This window comes from Bidens hawaiensis, unplaced genomic scaffold (genome assembly GCF_021521415.1).
Source record: "Bidens hawaiensis isolate Kalapana, Puna unplaced genomic scaffold, B.hawaiensis_p1.1 tig00041873_1, whole genome shotgun sequence".
Classification (NCBI taxonomy): Eukaryota; Viridiplantae; Streptophyta; class Magnoliopsida; order Asterales; family Asteraceae; genus Bidens; species Bidens hawaiensis.
The window spans coordinates 151,509-170,773 of record NW_027497425.1 but is presented as its reverse complement, the minus strand read 5'-3'; the positions used below and the strand labels follow the sequence as shown (position 1 = coordinate 170,773).

At 36.7% G+C, this 19,265-nt stretch overlaps 1 protein-coding gene across 1 annotated transcript; it reads right to left on the bottom strand.

The window, feature by feature from the left end:
* Positions 1-7,506: 7,506 nt before the first annotated feature.
* Positions 7,507-10,104, bottom strand: LOC143593279 (putative late blight resistance protein homolog R1B-14). The gene has a single exon (XM_077072961.1). The coding sequence runs from the start codon at positions 10,102-10,104 to the stop codon at positions 7,507-7,509; it is 2,598 nt and encodes an 865-aa protein (XP_076929076.1).
* Positions 10,105-19,265: the final 9,161 nt, after the last annotated feature.

Genomic DNA, 19,265 nt, shown 5'->3' with positions numbered 1-19,265 from the left:
CTCTCCAAGTCAACTCTTGTGAACAAGATTGGTTGAAGGGTGTTCTGGATTCCAATCAATTTGTGTCGGGTGTTGGCAATATCGGTCAAAGGTTTAGTGGCCACTCGTTTATTGTTGTTTTTCTTCAATAAGGTTTTTTTAATCTAACCTCTTAAAATTTAAAAGATTCAACTTGCTTTAAATACAATCCACATTCTATTAATATTTGAGATCTTAATAATTTTGTGGTTATTTGGATATATTGTTTGTAAATACTTACAAATATAGTCCTTTAACATGAATCAAATTTTGTTAATTTGTTAAATAGTTGTATATTACCCTCTTATTTTAATTAATCAACTATTCCAAGACATTTAAACGGTTATAACTTTTCACACGTTAATATTTTTAAAAAAACATTACACCATAGAAACGAGTATTTTATTCTCTTTAATTTGAGTATAGTATTGCTATAGTTTTTTTTAAGTTTTTGAGAAATAACATGTTACGTGATAGCGGGTTAGACTGAAAACATGTCGGATCATGTAGGTTTGGGTCATGGGTCAGAACTGGGTTCGGGTCAATTTTGGATGGTTCATATTGAAAGAGGTCTGGTTACAATAGGTTTCGGGTTAGAACAGTGTTGGGTTGGCCGGAACAGGTTTATTTAAAAGATTTTTTCTTTAAGTACTATACATTTTAGCTTTGCCTTTTGATTTAAACCTCCAGTTACGCATATCAAACACCATGTAGCACGCATAACACAACTTTCGTACACTCAACTCAATGTCCCACACGAGTAAATTGGCATAAGTTACACGCACTATGCCGGTTACGCATGTTTATGCCAGTCACGTGCATTCCGATATCGGTTACACGTTTTCAATCGTCAGTTTCACGCATATTGGCTTTGTTAGTGTTAAGCGTCCGATTTCGGGTTATGTGCGTACCGTCATCGGGTTACGTGCGTGCCGACATCGGTTACACGTTCAATGCAATTTTATGGCGCTTACCGACACCGGATTGCGCACATACATGCATTGTGGCTGAGGGGTGTGGAGCGCTAGGAAGGGCGCAAGAGGCCAGACGCTCGCGCCCCGGGGCGCGAGCACCACACCACCGAGGCGCGATAGGGGCGCGAGAGGGGCGCGATAGCGGAAAACGAGGCAGGCGCCAGGGTGCTAGCGGCTGAGAATGGCGTGAAGTTTTCTTGGAAAGCGTGAATAGAGCCGTTGGGGGGGGTGATTTATTAAAAAAAAAAAACGTTTTTTTTTCCTATATATAATAACAAACCCATATCAAACCCATATCAAACCTATATCAAACCCGATTTTGTTTCTCTGTATTAAACATATATCAAACCCAAACCAATATCACATACCTATATCACATACCACACCCAAAACCCGAAATCACCCCATCTTCCAAACCTTTTTTTAAAAAACATGGCTGGAAATTGGTACCCAAACCTAGAATCAGATTACAGTTACGACGATTTATGGTCGGCACCGGACCAACCGATGTTTTATTCGGGGTCGCAACAACCATCCGGCTTTCAACCATCCAACATACAACCGTCTCCTAACTTTGTAGTTCCGGAGACACAAGAACCAGAACCAGAAGGTGAAGCTGCGGGACAAAGAAGACGCGTCCACCGGAAAAAACAAGTTGCAACGGACGGGTCGGGTTCGGCTTCGACCGGAAGGGCGAAACGGAAAATCACTCCGTGGTCATCGGATGAGAAGGAAGCCCTGTGTCGGGCTTGGATAGCCACTTCTGAGGATCGGCGTTGCGGTAATTGTTTTAACGTTTTTAAAAATGATTTTTAATAAAAAAGTTAAATAAAAAAGTTAAATGACATACAAATTTATTTATGCATTTTGCAGCGGACTACCAAAAGAGCAAGGTCTTTTGGACAAAGGTTAGGGAGACGTTCTATTCGCTCGTTGGGAGTACAGAGCGGAACGCCGATATGATTTCGGGTCGGTGGACCGAAATCAGAAAATTTGTCGGCTTGTTTACTAATATGTTCAACAGGAACGCCGGTCGTATGAGACCAAGTGGCAGTGACGATTTGGCGGTCTATAATTTCACTGTCGAAGAGTGGAAGCAGGAGTGCCTGCGGAGGTATGGGACGGTGAAGACGTGGGACGGTGTAAAGGTGTGGGAGAGGTTGAGAAGGTGTTCCAAGTGGGTTGAGCTGGTGGCGCCGGACCTTGATGCGGAAGTAGGGCCGAAACGGACTAAAACTAGTTCGTCTGGAGCGTACAGCACTTCCGCCGGGTCGGATTGCCGGGTTGGATTCGACCTAAACGTTGCGGGGGAGGAAACGTCTTCACCGCCGAGGAGGCGGCCATTGGGAAGGGACGCCAGGGGGAAAAAACCGGCTGAGGGGGAAGCCGTAAACATCAACGATCTTGTTGAATCCCTCAATAAATTCAACAAAACCATGGAGGTGGTCTCTATTGACAAAAAGGAAAAAAAAAGAATGAGAGATTTGGACTTCCTTGCAAGAGACTTCAGCCACCTAAATCCGGTCGACCAAATGCTGATGGAAAAACAAAAGGAACGTATCCGGAAGAGGTTGATCGAAGAAGACGAAGCCGAATAATAAGAATAATGTTTTTCTTTAGTACTTTAATTTTTTTTTATATATTAATGTGTTTTTTTAATTAATGTGTGTTTTTTTAAATAATTTCTTGTTTTTTTAATAATACGTTTTTTTAATACATTTATAAAAAAATAAAAAAATAAACCGCTCGCGCCCCCTCTTGCGCCCCTCCACACCATGGCCCGGGGCGCTATCACCACTACCAACACCCATCTTATCAAGTTTCTCTCTCTGCCACACGTCACAATATTATTGGCGGGCGCCCCCACTCGCGCCCCCTCTCGCGCCCCCCACACCCCTCAGCCTTAATAATTTTGTGGTTATTTGGATATATTGTTTGTAAATACTTACAAATATAGTCCTTTAACATGAATCAAATTTTGTTAATTTGTTAAATAGTTGTATATTACCCTCTTATTTTAATTAATCAACTATTCCAAGACATTTAAACGGTTATAACTTTTCACACGTTAATATTTTTAAAAAAACATTACACCATAGAAACGAGTATTTTATTCTCTTTAATTTGAGTATAGTATTGCTATAGTTTTTTTTAAGTTTTTGAGAAATAACATGTTACGTGATAGCGGGTTAGACTGAAAACATGTCGGATCATGTAGGTTTGGGTCATGGGTCAGAACTGGGTTCGGGTCAATTTTGGATGGTTCATATTGAAAGAGGTCTGGTTACAATAGGTTTCGGGTTAGAACAGTGTTGGGTTGGCCGGAACAAGTTTATTTAAAAGATTTTTTCTTTAAGTACTATACATTTTAGCTTTGCCTTTTGATTTAAACCTCCAGTTACGCATATCAAACACCATGTAGCACGCATAACACAACTTTCGTACACTCAACTCAATGTCCCACACGAGTAAATTGGCATAAGTTACACGCACTATGCCGGTTACGCATGTTTATGCCAGTCACGTGCATTCCGATATCGGTTACACGTTTTCAATCGTCAGTTTCACGCATATTGGCTTTGTTAGTGTTAAGCGTCCGATTTCGGGTTATGTGCGTACCGTCATCGGGTTACGTGCGTGCCGACATCGGTTACACGTTCAATGCAATTTTATGGCGCTTACCGACACCGGATTGCGCACATACATGCATTGTGCGACACACATATCGGCACTGGTTAAGCGTTCAGTGTCGTGTTACACGCATACCATAGCAAGGAGTCTACTAGTTGGATGCAGTTTTTACGTGTGTACCCGTCGCATCGCGCGGGCACATAGATAGTTTTCTAAAAAAATAAAAAAGAAATATCTTCAATAAGGTTTGGGCGGGGTGTTAAATGTAAAATAGTTTAAAGTTTGCTATGACAAGTTCTGCTATGTGAGGGATAAAATGTTTGTCATAAGGAATCAAACCGATTTTTTTATAGCAAACTAAAACATTATAAAACTTTGACGAACAACGACGACCTGAGTGGACTCCCCTGGCTCCGCCCTTACTTTGATGCAATCTAAGTCGGGTGGTTAAGTTAGAGTAGCAACTATATAAAAAAATTGTTTCCATGACAGGACCGAACCTAGTTTGTAAAACAGAAAAGACAGGCATTTTAGGCCCTTGTTGTATGTATATGGGCTTTAAAACTTTTGACTAAATTACAACTTTTGTTCCTTTAAACGTAGTCAAATTATGGATCAGATCTTAAACAAAAGTTCACTTTCATTATCTGTTTATTTTTTAATGACAAAATGTCTCGCTTTTATTTCTTTACACTAATGGTCATCTAAAAAATTAGTTAAATTGTGACATGTACCATGCACATGAGGTTATAAAGGTAAATTACATCCCTTATTATATAATCTGGACCATAGAATTAGAAGATACAATAATTACTTTGAGTTTTTTTATTTTTTATCTATGAATTGAGCTTGATTTTGTTATCTGGCTCACTTAAATTGCTCTTATATTTCATTATAACTGGGAAAAGTCACTTTCCATTAAGCTCTAAGAGTCAAAGGTATATTGATTTCTTCATGTTTTGCATTGGTTCAATCAAAACTGAGTTGTTCTTTTTGTTGTGGGGATGCCTCAAATTGTTAATTAGACGTTATAGTGGTTGTTGAAATATTAATTGAAGTTTGTAACTGGTTATGCCTCAAATTGTGAATCAAAACTGAGTTGTTCTTTCCATTAAGCTCAAAGAAGAATATGAAGAAGATGATGAAGATGAATATGAAGAAGATGAAGAAGATGATGAAGATGATTGCCTTTTTCAAAAAAACGAAATTCATATGGAATTCATCTAAGGAGATGAATTTCAAAATAACTCAAAATCAATCTTATTTGAAAACTCACGTTGCTGATAAAAACAACTTGAAACATCACGTTACAGTTGGTTTTTTTCAGGTTATATTTGGTGTCAAAAGTTACGTTTCTGACATATTTGGGATGAAAAATATCGGGGTAGGTGGGAGTGGAACACACTTGGCAGAATCTGATTCATCTACGAAAAGTCACGGGGAATCTCATAAACTCACGTGTACGTGAGATTTGAAGGGCTATTTTGGGAATTTGCAATCTCACATGCTATTTGATGTTTTCTCTCTCATAAAATGGGCTATTTTGGTAATTTGCTCGTAAATAAATCTTGAAAAGGATGGTCTTAAATTTAATATTCACTCATAAAAAATTTGAGCATCTTTTTTCTGATCTCTCTTTCTCCTTTATCTCTTTTTTCCTTTTTTTCTTTAAAAAAAAAGATCACTTTTCCATAATGTGGGTTTATATTCGAAATGGATGGAGTGATCTAATCTTTAAAACATGGTATGGTGTACATTGTGATACAGATGGAGTGATTTGTAGCAAAAATTGCACTCATGATTGTGATTGAGTTGAATTAGGGTAGGTTAATTTGGTTGCGGATTTCATTGTAATCGGAAATTGAATTCCATTTTTTAATATGTTTAGTTATGTTAAATTTGTTGGAACTTTAATCTTAATTAAAAATTTAATATGTTTGTTTAACAAATGAATTGAAATTGAAAGTAATTCTATCAAATAATTTCTTACAAAATAATTTAACAATCTCTTTAAAATATGAAAGAATTCAACACAAGTAAATGTAATAATTGATCACGCGATCACCGTAGTCACATTCTTCACCGACCACCTGGTCAGCATTACCACAGCCACTCCGCCATGGACGAAAACTTAAGTCCCGTATCGATAATCAACACACAAACTAAACGAATAACTCTCGTTTATATTAGTCAGAAAATATTACTCAAAAAACTGATTACAAACTATCAAACCCTAACTCGGTTTGACTCTTGATGTACCCTAACTCGGTTGCATCTAGATGAACCCTAACTCGGTTACATCTCGTGTGTGTCTTCAGATGAACCCTAACTCGGTTACACCTCACACCACACTCTCTAATGTCTAACCATGACTTGGTGTATATAGACTAACCTAATTTGTTAGCCAAGACATTACCAAATATAATAAAACCCTAATTGTAACCCCAAAACCCATTACATAATAATGAATCCCATGGGCCCAATAGGTCCAACCGGTCACCTACACGTGACGGTCCTGTTAAGTTGGGAATTACTTCCAACAATCACCCCCTAATTTACGACTTGAAATAGGTGGTCCTTCAACTCCGAGCATGTCTCTTTTGCTCTGTTTGATTTGACTCATGAACTTGACCTTCTTGGTTTTCACAACCATCTTGGCCTTGATCTCCCCAAAACTTTTCTTGATCCATAGATATGTTCTTCGGCTCCCTCGAACTCGACTACCTCTGTGACCCTATCCCTGACCATTCACTCGGCCGTATAAAAACGCATAACCACTCCTTTGGCTACGATCCCGGTCATCTAATCGAGCGAACAACAATCTACCTTGATCTTCTTTTGTTCCTTGCTTTGCTTTCTCTTTGTTTGTGGTCCCCGCAAACTCAATATCTCGACACAAACTGCTTTCGGGCCTAAGCCTTGAAGGAACTTGCTTGCTCTCCTCGTTCACCGCACAAGACCCCGATTCAGAAACCCAACTTGGTTCTGATATGCGTCGATTGATAGCTTCTCCTCAAGCCACCGCTCACGCCAATCTCTGTTAACTAAATTATCGATTTCTTGAACTTGGCTCTGATACCAATTCAAGTCCCGTATCGATAATCAACACACAAACTAAACGAATAACTCTCGTTTATATTAATCAGAAAATATTACTCAAAAAACTGATTACAAACTATCAAACTCTAACTCGGATTGACTCTTGATGAACCCTAACTCGGTTGCATCTAGATGAACCCTAACTCGGTTACATCTCGTGTGTGTCTTTAGATGAACCCTAACTCGGTTACACCTCACACCACACTCTCTAATGTCTAACCATGACTTGGTGTATATAGACTAACCTAACTTGTTAGCCAAGACATTACCAAATATAATAAAACCCTAAGTGTAACCCCCAAAACCTATTACATAATAATGAATCCCATGGGCCCAATAGGTCCAACCGATCACCTACACGTGACGGGCCTATTAAGTTTGAAATTACTTCCAACAAAAACCACCATTTAAATTTGGAACCAAGTATCTCTCCAAGTTTTTGTGAACATTGTTAAAAAGTTTATTTTTCCTTTTTAAATCCACCAAATACATATATGTAAAATGTTTACGTAAGCATACTAACTAAGCCAACAACCACTACCAAGAATTTGGGCACAAACTTGCCATTCATGCAACTATTAGATGTAAAATATAGTCACTGGTACTATAATTTTGCTAATACAAATCTTTTCACCATAACAAGTATAATGTTATAGAGGAACAACTGATTTTTGAAACTATCTTGACCATCTTGACAATGCTATAGGTTACAGTTGACTATAGCTTAATCACTTGTAGCTGTAAATATGTATCAACAAGATCTCAAATATCCATGACCGTGGAGTTAGTGAAAGAAAGGGTTTCCCATAAAGAAGACTTCACTTGTATACACCGGAGTCAGGTTGGCAGGTCTTATATCACGGATAGTGTGAGTCAAGATGACATGGAGATCATCATTCTCCATTTCATGTTGTGCCTTTTGAATTCTATATACAGAATCACGTACATGAATGCTTGAGTAATCAATCTCAAAATGCTCGAGTGTGTACATGTTTCCTAGTTCTAGAGGAATTTTATTTAGATTTTCACAACCTCTCACTACTAGTTTCCTGAGGCGTGGGAAGTTGATGCTAGAAGCTTCCCAGACACGGAGGTTCAACTTCTCTAGTTTCAAATATTTTAACCGGTGAAACTGCCCATCCTCGGTTTCCCATAGGTCTCCCCAGAACGAAGATTCTAGTAACTTGAGAACCTCTAGATTGGGTAGTCGTTGAATTGTTGACATATGATTCCAGGGAAGAAGTAACCCTGATAAGGTCAGCTTTCTCAAAGATTCCGGAAACCTTATTGGGTTCGTTAAAGTTAATGATTCATGTGTGTGCTTTTCTACGTGCAGAGCTTCAAGATGAGTTAGCATGACAAAGCTAAGTAATCCGTTATTTGTTGATTCTGAAGAAACGGCACACCCTAGCTTTTTGATATCAGGAAAAGATTCAAGCAAAAGCTGAGTCCTGTGATCTAATATTAGCCTAGAAATCGTCTGCAAGTTAAACAATGCAGGAGCACTGAAACTAATTGGGATGTGGATTCTGTCAAACCGCAAATGCCTTAGATTTACCATATTATCTGGTGAATATATGAAGTTGCTGAGCATGCCTTTAACAATGAGAGTTTGAAGGCTCCCGTAATTGGCTTTTGAGAATGAAAATTCATGGCCACATGACCAAACTGCTAAGTACTTTAAATGAAGCAGTAAGCTTATGCTGCTGAAAGAAAATATTGGAATGTTTAGTAAATCCAACACCCTAAGAAGCAAAAAGGAACCAAGCCAACTTGCAGTTCTCAGGTATTCTGGCCGTCGACTATCAGGAAAGCACAAAACAGACCTTGTGTGTGGGGCAAAATCATGTGAACAAATCTTACACAAAACTTCGTAATCTGTAAATAAACGCTGCTTCGATATGCTGGAAACTGAATTAAAGAAAAAATTGATTTTTGACATTGGCATACTCATTTTCTTGAAAAACTTTTCTTCAGAAGCTTTTTTCAAGCATACTTCTCTCAATAGATCATGCAAACAACATGATTTAATTCCTCCACTAGACCTTCTATCAGCAACAACCAACAGATTTCTGTCAATAAGATCCATTAGGTAACGCTCACCTTCTTCCTCCAAGCTTCTTTGGTCTACCCTTTTTATAAACCCTTCAGCCATCCAAAGCCTGATCAACCTTTTCACTTGGATTTTATAGTCTTCTGGAAAGCCGCCAACATAGAGAAAACACTTCTTCAAGTGAAAAGGTAAATGGTCATAACTCAAAGCTAGTGTATCCAAGCATCCTTTGGGATCATTAATAATGTACGAGCTCACGCTTTTGGCGATTTTTTCCCACAAAACTTTCCTCGTCTCTCCTTTCTCCAGAAGTCCTGCAATGACAACTAAAGCAAGTGGTAATCCTCCACACTTTTTAGCTATATGTTTCCCTGTCTCAATCAAACTTTCTGGACATTTACGTCCTCTAAAAGTCTTCCTACACAACAACTCCCAACTTTGGTCTTCTGTTAAAAGTTGCAGGTTGTGAGTGAAACCTCCCCGGCTTATATGCAAAGAAACTTTTGTAAGCCGGGTGGTTACAAGAACTCTACTACCAGTCTTATCATCTGGAAAACATATTCGCACATCATCCCATGCCTTACAACTCCATATATCATCAATGACAATCAAATATCTTCTACCCTTTAGGCTCTGGTACAGCATTTCACACAATTTTGATTCACTCACGGCTTCATCAACTGATTTGCCTATAGATGCCAGTAGTTGTAGCAACATACTTTGCTTTGAATATGCTTGAGACACAATAGCCCAGCCACGTTTGTCGAAATGATATTTCACAAGAGAATCATCAAATATTTTGGTAGCCAAAGTGGTCTTACCTTGTCCACCCACACCCACAATTGAGATTATGTCTAGCTTCTTGCGGTCTCCGGTGAGTCTATCTAACATTAATAATGTGTCTTCTTCAAAGCCGACAATGAATTTTTCATGTTCAGTTACACTAATATTAACTCTTGTATTTTCGTTTGTTCTGGTTGCTTTAAATTTGTTATCCATCATCATGTCTTGCTCAACAAGGTTATGGAGCAAGTTCCCCTTATTATTATTCATGATCTCTGCTCTGATATAACTTAGGTCGATCATAACACCCTCAAAAGAGTGATTGGCAGAAGACATTAACGTATCAATGCTATCTTCTGCCGCCTGTGCTGTTTCAATAAGTCTTCTCTTCCAGTTGTTTCCCACATCTTTAAGTTCATCTTCTTCTTTGAAACATAACCCAATCAAGTAGTCAAACTCCGCATATAGCAACTTAAACATAGGCTTTCTTGCTTTGATGTGAGGCTTAATGTTGTTGTCGTCAATTAAGCGCCTCAATTTCGCCATGAACGATTTCAGATCGGTGTTTGTCATCTCTCCAAGTCAACTCTTGTGAACAAGATTGGTTGAAGGGTGTGTTGATCGATTCCAATCAATTTGTGTGGTGCGTTGACCGATTCCAATCAATTAGAGGCCGGCCATCGTTTATTGTTGCTTTTCTTCAATAAGGCTTGTATTTTCCTAACAAGAAAAAGAATAGTCTAAGGCGGGATGTTAAAAGTTGAATAGTCTAAAGTTTGGTGGTATTGTTAAAACTTAGAAATATCTTTCCACATATTTTGATTCACGTAGAAACTGTAACTTACCATAGAATTAGAAGATACAATAATTACTTTAGAGTTTTTTCCTTTTTATTTTTATCTATTAATTGAGCTTGATTTTGTTATCTGGCTCTCTTAAATTGCTCTTATATTAGTATAATAGGTTACAGAAGAGCGGAATTTGATATGAGCCGTCCAATAAGATCCAAGACTGAATATTGGTCGTTCGATAAGTATGGATTAAAAGGCTATTATTTTCCTCACATGTAACTACCTCACTACACATTTTTCCTCACATGTAACTAACCCACTACACATTTTTCCTCACATATAACTACCCCACTACACCTATTTACATGGGTAACCACCCACTACTAAATATATTTATATAAACTTTGAAGCATTCTTTATGCATACATCAACCATTGCACAAAGATGGAAGAAAACCAAAGTGATAAATGTGACAATCGTCAATTTCAGGTTAACTCCGTTAACTCAACTCCGTCAATTCAAACTTAAAGATCACTGAATCTATAACGCACACCTCATTACATTTAAACTAGGGTTTAAATGACGCTTGACACTTACTACATGTGTAGTCTTTCGGGATTTGCACCGAAACGCAAACGAGTTGACGCAAACGATTGGTGAATAAACGAAAAACGTCAAAACAATAATTATGTGATAATTATGTGTTAGACTTATGTGTTATGTGATAACATTGTTATAAACGTTAACTCAATGTGCTAGAACTAGTTAATTAAGCTAGAAAAGTACAAACTAGAAGTTGAGGGACTAAAGTGTAACATGTAATTATTATTAATAAATATAAACCCTAACCTCTCCTCCCTCTCCCTCTTCCCAAAGCCGACGGCCAGCCCCCCCCCCCCCCCCTTCCCCCTCCTCACGATCGGCTCACACACACACACACATATCTCTTGGTTTTTGATCTTGTTTTTCACAATTGAAGCCTCCTACATCCGTTTCTAGCCATCTTCTACCTTCCTCTTGCTTGTATTGGTGTTTTTGAAGGTATAATTACAAACCCTAGGTCCGATTTTCATATGTATGTGTTCATATGTTTTATCTTGATTTGATGATGGATTGATTGTGATATGATAACTAGAATTGGTATTATTACATGTTAATCGTTGTGTTCTTGATTTTGAATTCAAATAAAACCCTAACCATGGATGTAATGTGTAATTGATGTGCATGGATAGTGATTATGGTGTCTAGGATGTTATATGAAGGAATTATGGTTTATAAATGGCTAATATGTTGAGTTTTGTTGCAAACAGTTTCTGGACAGATTGTGTTGTTGATGTTCAATTGACTGTATCGGGGTGTAAATGTGAAAATTGGTTGAGATTATTGATACTACAGTAAACTAGGTTGAGTCTAGTTTCTAAAGAATATAAATTTGCAATTTTTGGACGTGTGAAAGTTAACCTTTATGATTTTACAAAAACGTTGTGAAAAGCTGAGTTGTTAGACCTGCTGTTAGGTTGTTTTGTAAATGTTACATCTCATGAACTACGAGACCAATTGGGTTGGTTCCACTTCTGGAAGTTGACTTGTTGAGTTAGGAACCTAACCCAAGTGATCTTGCATTTATTGGATTTTTCATTTAACAGGAATTTCAAATAACATTCTGTTGCGCATGAATTTGACTGTTATGAGTTTGCTGTAATGATTTGATTATTGTGAGAAACTAGGTGGAATAAAAATATAATAAAATATGTTCTGGAAACCTAAGAAGCATACACCAACGCACCACCTTGAGTTGGTTTAAACCAGTCAAAAACCAGTCAAAAACCGAAATTTGTTGTATAGGATTTAAAATAACCTAGGTTTAACCAGAAGCATACACCAACGCACCACCTTGAGTTGGTTAAACCAGTCAAAAACCGAAATTTGTTGTATAGGATTTTAAGTGGACATCGGCCAGTGGTTTCTTCGGTTGTTGCTGGAAGTGAATCTAGTCATGATAATGGAAGCTCAAACCTTCCATCACCTCCGTCTCTTGAGGAAGACAGTGGTTCGTCTTCGTCTGCTAGTAGTGTAGATCAAAGTGAAAACCAACCTCTAGTATGAAAGGTACAAGAAACTTGGATTTGCATACTTTCCGCTCTTTATAAATAAAAAAATAGTTGATATCGATAAGCATGTATGCAGTATTACTATGTTCAAACTTTGTGCTACTTAAGTATCTATGTTACCATTTTGGTAATTGGTGAGGCTTTAATGTGTATACCTTTAGTTTGTAAATGATTACTGAGTTATGAACTTAAAATGGGTATATGTTTGTTGTTGTTTGTAGGAGGCTAATGAAACTAGCCTGTGTTATACTTATATAGTCATGTATGTACAATTTCATGCATATAGCTACGAAATACGTGACTCTTTGCGTTTATGGTCTTGCCTAAACTTAAATATTCTCATCCTACACACAAATTAAAACACATACACGAATACAAATACATATACGGACTATATGTGATATGGTGTCGTGTGTTACGTTACTGTAAATCATTTATGGAAAAAGATTGATATATGAGTAAAAGTAGACAAGCGACTTGTCGTCACGTATCTCATGGCTAAAGTGATTTATATCTGACTTGACTATAGAAGTATGTTATCTAAATACCTCTATTTTATTAAAATTGTGTTTCTTACTTGAAAATATCGGGATTGAACCCTTTACCTTCTATTTCATACCTTAACCACCTTATGCTTGGAAATATTTAATTTCATATTCTCAACTAAACATATGACTTGTGTTATACTTAATAATTAAAATTTAATTTATGCAGTAAGTGGTTTTATTTGCAAAAATAGATTTATGAACAAAATAGGTATTTATTAAAAATAAGTGGTTTTATTTGCAAAAAACAGGTGTCCTTTAGGCTATAAAAAGATCCCTCTCAGAAATTGTACAACTTTATTACTTTTATATATATATTTTTCCCCATATGAGAACAAAGCAAATCAGGCTGATCGTGGTGGGCGAGAAAAGGGGCAATTTTGGGGCGATTTTTTTGGAGGAACACCGCCCCCCCGGCGATAATTGGGCGAAAAGGTGCGGGGGCGGGATATATTTGTCGCCTGCGAAGATGGAAAGGAAATAATATAGCAATAATAATGCCGTTGGGTAACGGCTATATATATAAAAAAATTAATTTAAAAACTTAATATATATATCAAACTTTATCTAACTATTTTCACCTTATCATACACAAACACAAACATAAAAATACCAATCATTTTTATTATTTTCATACTTCTTCAAACTCAATGAGTTCCCCGGATTCCACGAACTCTGCCGAGATTTTAGATCAATTAATAAACGAGAGTCGAAGAATTCATCAGATTCAACGACAAGTGGCAGAAGAGCATTTAGAGGTCACGAACGCGGTTCGGGCCGTCGTCAATAACATGGTGTCCGGCTCTGCTCCATCTACGGCACCACGTAGACGGTCATATATCCTTCGGGATCGTACGCAAGCGAACGCTCGTTTGATGAAGGACTACTTCGACGACACACCTACATTTAACGACGCTATGTTTCGACGTCGTTTTCGGATGTCAGCGTTTATTTTTGCGCATCGTTGGAGATATGGAGCGGGAGTATGAGTATTTTCAACAGAAACCCGATGCAAGAGGATATTTAGGATTCTCCGCCATCCAAAAATGTACTTCGGCTATACGCATCCTCGCATACGGCAACACGACCGATATCAATGACGAGTATTTAAAGATGGCTGAGAAAACAACGAGAGATGCGTTGGAGAATTTTTGCATCGGTAATATTTAAATTGTTTGTATTAACTATTGTTTTTAATATAAATATTGTTTAATAATTTATTTGTATAGGGATAATACAATTATACCCTCGTCGTTATCTGAGGATTCCTACTTCAAACGACCTGACTCGCATATATGATGTACACGAAAGCAAACATTCTTTTCCAGGCATGATCGGGAGTATAGATTGCATGCATTGGGAGTGGGCCAACTGTCCAACTGCGGCGAGGTCAATACACTCGTGGTGACCATGGAGTGCCAACGGTTAGTCTTCAAGCCATTTGTTCACACGACCTCTGGATTTGGTCAGCCTTCTTCGGCTCAGTCGGGTCCGACAACGACATAAACGTTCTCAACGCGTTACCCGTGTTAGAGTATTACATCAGCCGTAGCATACCGGTCTTACCGTTTTATGCCAACGATACCTTCTATCGTCACGGATACTATTTGGGAGATGGGATATATCCAGAGTACTCGATCATCGTCAAGACGTTTCAAGACCCTATCGAAGAAAAAAGAGATTATTTTAAGAAGAAACAAGAGTTCGCGAGAAAGACACTGTGGGCCCAACTTGTATCCCCTACACCATTACATCCCAAAAACAAATTTCCACTCCATGCTGACTGGGCGTCACGTGTCACAATTCGCCCCAATTGTAGCCCCTCTACTACACATAGCCTTATGAATATATGGGATCGTTGATGTTAACATACTAACAAATTTTTAATTCCAAAATCACGTGAAAGTCTTATCTTAATTCACGTGGCAACAACTCAAGTTGGCCCATGCACTGCATCGTCCATATGTGTGCTAACGAAGAGTTAAATTATTAGTCACATTTAACTTCAATCATGAGATCAAATGCAACATCTAAGAATCCTAAATATGTTAGAGCAAGTTTGTTTCGGAACACTCCCCCGACAAACGCTAGTCATCCATATACATAACATGAGAGATGATCGGACCATTGTTCATAAAGTAACACCCTCGAAAATATTGTTTCCCAAAGCCTCTTGTATCGTTGCGTTTAAGCTTTCCGTAGCAATAATGAACAGAAACAAAGACAAATGATCCACTTTCTGATCCTCTTTTGAAATCAAACTCTCTAGTAGGAAAACCATTTATAATTACCAGCGTGTTCGTTTCACAAAATTCGCGGGAATTCAAAGGAATTGGAATTAAAATCCCATGATATGACGTGTTTGTTTCGTCGGAATTGGAATCTTAATTCTATTTTGGTGTGTTCGGTTCAAAGAATTGGAATTGGAATTTAATTCCTTCAAATACATGGATTTCAAATTCTTCCAAAATGTGAAGGAATTCAAGGAAATTCATTGGAATCTTATCTCGAGTTTTTTTTTAATGAGGACAATGAATAAAACATTTTAGTTTTTTTTACTTTTTTTTGTTTTTAATTTATACTTTGAGTTACGAATTTTTTATTATTATTTTGAATACTTTTTGAGGGGTTTTTGAGCTTAATATAAAACCCATAAAAAAACTCAAAAAAATAATAAAAAAATCATAACGCAAAATATAAATAAAAAACAAAAAATCTAAAAACACTAAAATGTTTTCGTCGTTATCATTGTTTAAAAAAAACCCTCCTTGATTCGTAGTAACTTGTCAACTGAACACATTAAGAATGTATGTGGATTTTAATCCCCCCCCCCCCCCCCCCCAATTCCAATTCTTATCGAAATGTTCAAATTCCAAATCCAAATCCAAATCCTATCAAATTCCAATTCCTTCGATTAAACATATTTTGTTATTTTATTTTATTTTTGTAATAATCACGAAAATTTGTAAAAGTAGAATTCCACATAAAAGTTAAAACTTACACTTTCGGCCCTTTGTGAATAAAAAGGTATACATCCCTTCTTTTCACACACATTCTCTGACTTTAATGATGACACCTATCCTAGACTTGTTTTCTACTCTACAAACATCTTAAGTCAAACCTATACTTATGATGATGTCTTACTTGCATGATTTTCCCTTTTCTGCCATGGATTTGAATTTTGAAACATGTGAGAATAATTGTAGAAAGGTGTACAAAATCACCAAATAGGAATGTAGTATGTTGCCCACTATTATTGAACTTTTGATTCAATGACAGATAGTTAATACTTATGATTTTATGGTATTAATTTCGAAACATGACTCAAGAGGGCTTTTTCATGGTACCGGGTTTTTGTTTCTACTTTCATTGTGTCAAAATAAGCATGGACGGTTAGCATCATGTTTCAAAAAAACTCACTCCATTAGAGATAAGGTCCAAACGCTACTTAAAGAAAAAAACTTTGTTACCCACTTATCCTTTTCTCCCAAAATAGATATTGAAACCCACCCAACAAGTTTTAGCGTTTATGATGTTTTTATGCTAGTGGATGATTTCGACATCATAAGTTTCCGAAAATTGGATGTTGAGTTCAAAATCCCACTTGTATGTTAGGGGCTGTTGGTTTACATCTGAATGAAACCATTCAGATGTAAACATCTGATTCATACAGACATCAGACTGTTTGGTTCCAATCAGAAAAACATCCGAATGGTTAAAATTAGGTCTAAATCATTCAGACTTATTGTTGTTGCTGAATGGGAACCAAACAGCCCCTTAGTTAATTCGAAAATGAGGGAGGACAAAACTTACCAAATGATTATATATCACCATCAACAAACTAGATATGAATATCATATGATAAAGATAATCCCAAAACATGATTCCATCATCCAATTTCAACTTAAAGAAACTTTGTTTGTGCATGGGACCGCTTACACACTAGAGCACGCACACATGAAAGTAAAACTCAGTCTTTTTCGCAAAAGTTCTAGCTCGTAAGTCCCTCGGGTCCATTAATTTGTAGCTTAAACACAAAAGTTTGAAATATTTGATTTGAGATTTATCAGTTCTAACATTGTTGATTTTGGAATTGAACTAATATATTACCAATCTAAAAAGCACATAACATCCTAACAAAGAATATTAATTTGATAGATACATAAAAAGTTTTAAAAACGACTTGATCTTGTTGATTTGATCAAAATCTTTATTTCCAATAATACTCGATATATCTAACAGGCCGCACTATAAAATATATTATTTAAACATCCTATGCTATGCATAAAAATAACAACGAAAGCTCCAAATTTACATGTCTTATGAATCATACAAAACGACGAGAAAACCTCTAAAACATCATGTCAGTCTAATAAAAATGAGTGTATACACAATAAAACCAAGTTGTAAACTTATAAATCAATATTAAAGGTACTATATGTTTCACTATTCTTATATGAAAACATTTTCTAGAAATACACTGAGGAAATGCATTAATGATCTCAGACAAAAAACAACTGGAGGGATTGGCGTCGATTTAGAGTTTATTCGTGACTAAAAGTAATGATAGTTGATTTATTCATCCAACGGTTACAAATGCTTCGAATTAGTGGTACATATGGTGCAATGCGTATCAAAATATAGTCATACCAAAGTTGAAGTGTTGCTTTCATTGATTCTATCCTTCAACATTGACCATTTGAATTGTTATCAAGGGGCATGCCCACTTCAAATCAAAGCAATAGAGAGGATACATAGAGTACACAAGGTGACATGAGGTCATAAGTTGTATGATTAGATTTAGTGGTCTCATTTGTCCATCATATTTATTCCAAGTTCTAACCATGATCAAACCACAACTTAACCATACCTAAATTTCGTCGTGTCAAGACTCTATATGAGTTAACCATCACGAATCTCTTTGTGTCTAGACGAGTTGGCCATCACAAATCGCCTACGAATACATATATGATATATGCATGCATATGTATGTATCTATGCATATGTTAACATCTTAAAATATGCAAACATGTGAGATTTGACTGATTTTGACTGGAGTAAACATTTCGTCCTTATTAACATAAAAAGATTAAAATAATAATTTGGTGGAAGAGGTCATCATACAATGTCCATCATTATAATTAAGGTGATCCCTCAATGGGGCCCAATGAACCAACATGGACCCACCAGCCCAGCTAGCCCATTTGGAGTTGGGTGGACAATCAATTAAATTTACCACAAAAGTCACTTAGCCTACCTCTACTTTTGAAAATGTCTCCTTTCCCCCCTACATTAAAATACTTTTTTTCTTGCTTTCATACTTTTACTTCAATCCTGGTGAAAGGCATCATTTCATGAAAATAAATAAATAAATTTGTTTGGGGTACAAAAGTCAAGTGTATTGAACCTTGTAGTTGATATTCTAACAATTAAAGTTATGTAACTCAAACACTGTTTTGGTATTTCATTATATACCCATACACTTAGGTTATTATTTTAACATTTTCCGAGCATTACGTTTTACGGTTTTCTTTAACGGCAAACTACTCTACTCATAAATTATATCATTTTTTTCTATACTAACATCAGGTTAGAGGATTAAACCATGAATCCCTATCAAAAAGACGTAAACCCTACCACTATATCAACTACTCAAGTATTATGTTTTAACTACAACACCAACTATCACACCCGTAATGGGTTACCTAAGGCTACTTTCATCTTGTCAATTATCAAGATGCCATTACTTGGTTTAACGGCAAACATTCATGGTGGGGTTCGTCCTTATCCAAATTTATCGACAAACTTTGATAGGTCTCACGATCTAGTTAATTTTAAAAAAAAATATTTTTTCATTTAAATGTAATTTTCTAATTATACTTAATGCCCGCGTTTTCATGGCCTGATTACGACACATTCGATTCTTACTTTTGGATCATAATTCACTTAGCTCTTAATCTTTTTAACTTTTTGTTGAAACTGTGCGTTTTTGTGCCTTGAAATCGTATACAAAAAGTGTGTGTCATCATATTCCCAGTTACAGAATCCAATGCAAGAAGAAATACAATTTTTAGAAAATCATCCTGATTTCAGAATCCGCTTTGATCCTCTAAAAGGCTATTAAACAAAAAGTAGAAAGATGAGGTACCACAATGGGTATCCAATCTATCCTTTAAACCCCAAAATAGTTTCAAGTTAGGAGGATCCGACCCTACCAAAGGCCAACTGGTTTCTACGATTATGAGTTTGCATATTTTGAC

Bases quoted from the DNA above. Each gene is read 5' to 3' on its own strand.
- LOC143593279 (XM_077072961.1), bottom strand. From the start codon at position 10,104: ATGGCGAAATTGAGGCGCTTAATTGACGACAACAACATTAAGCCTCAC.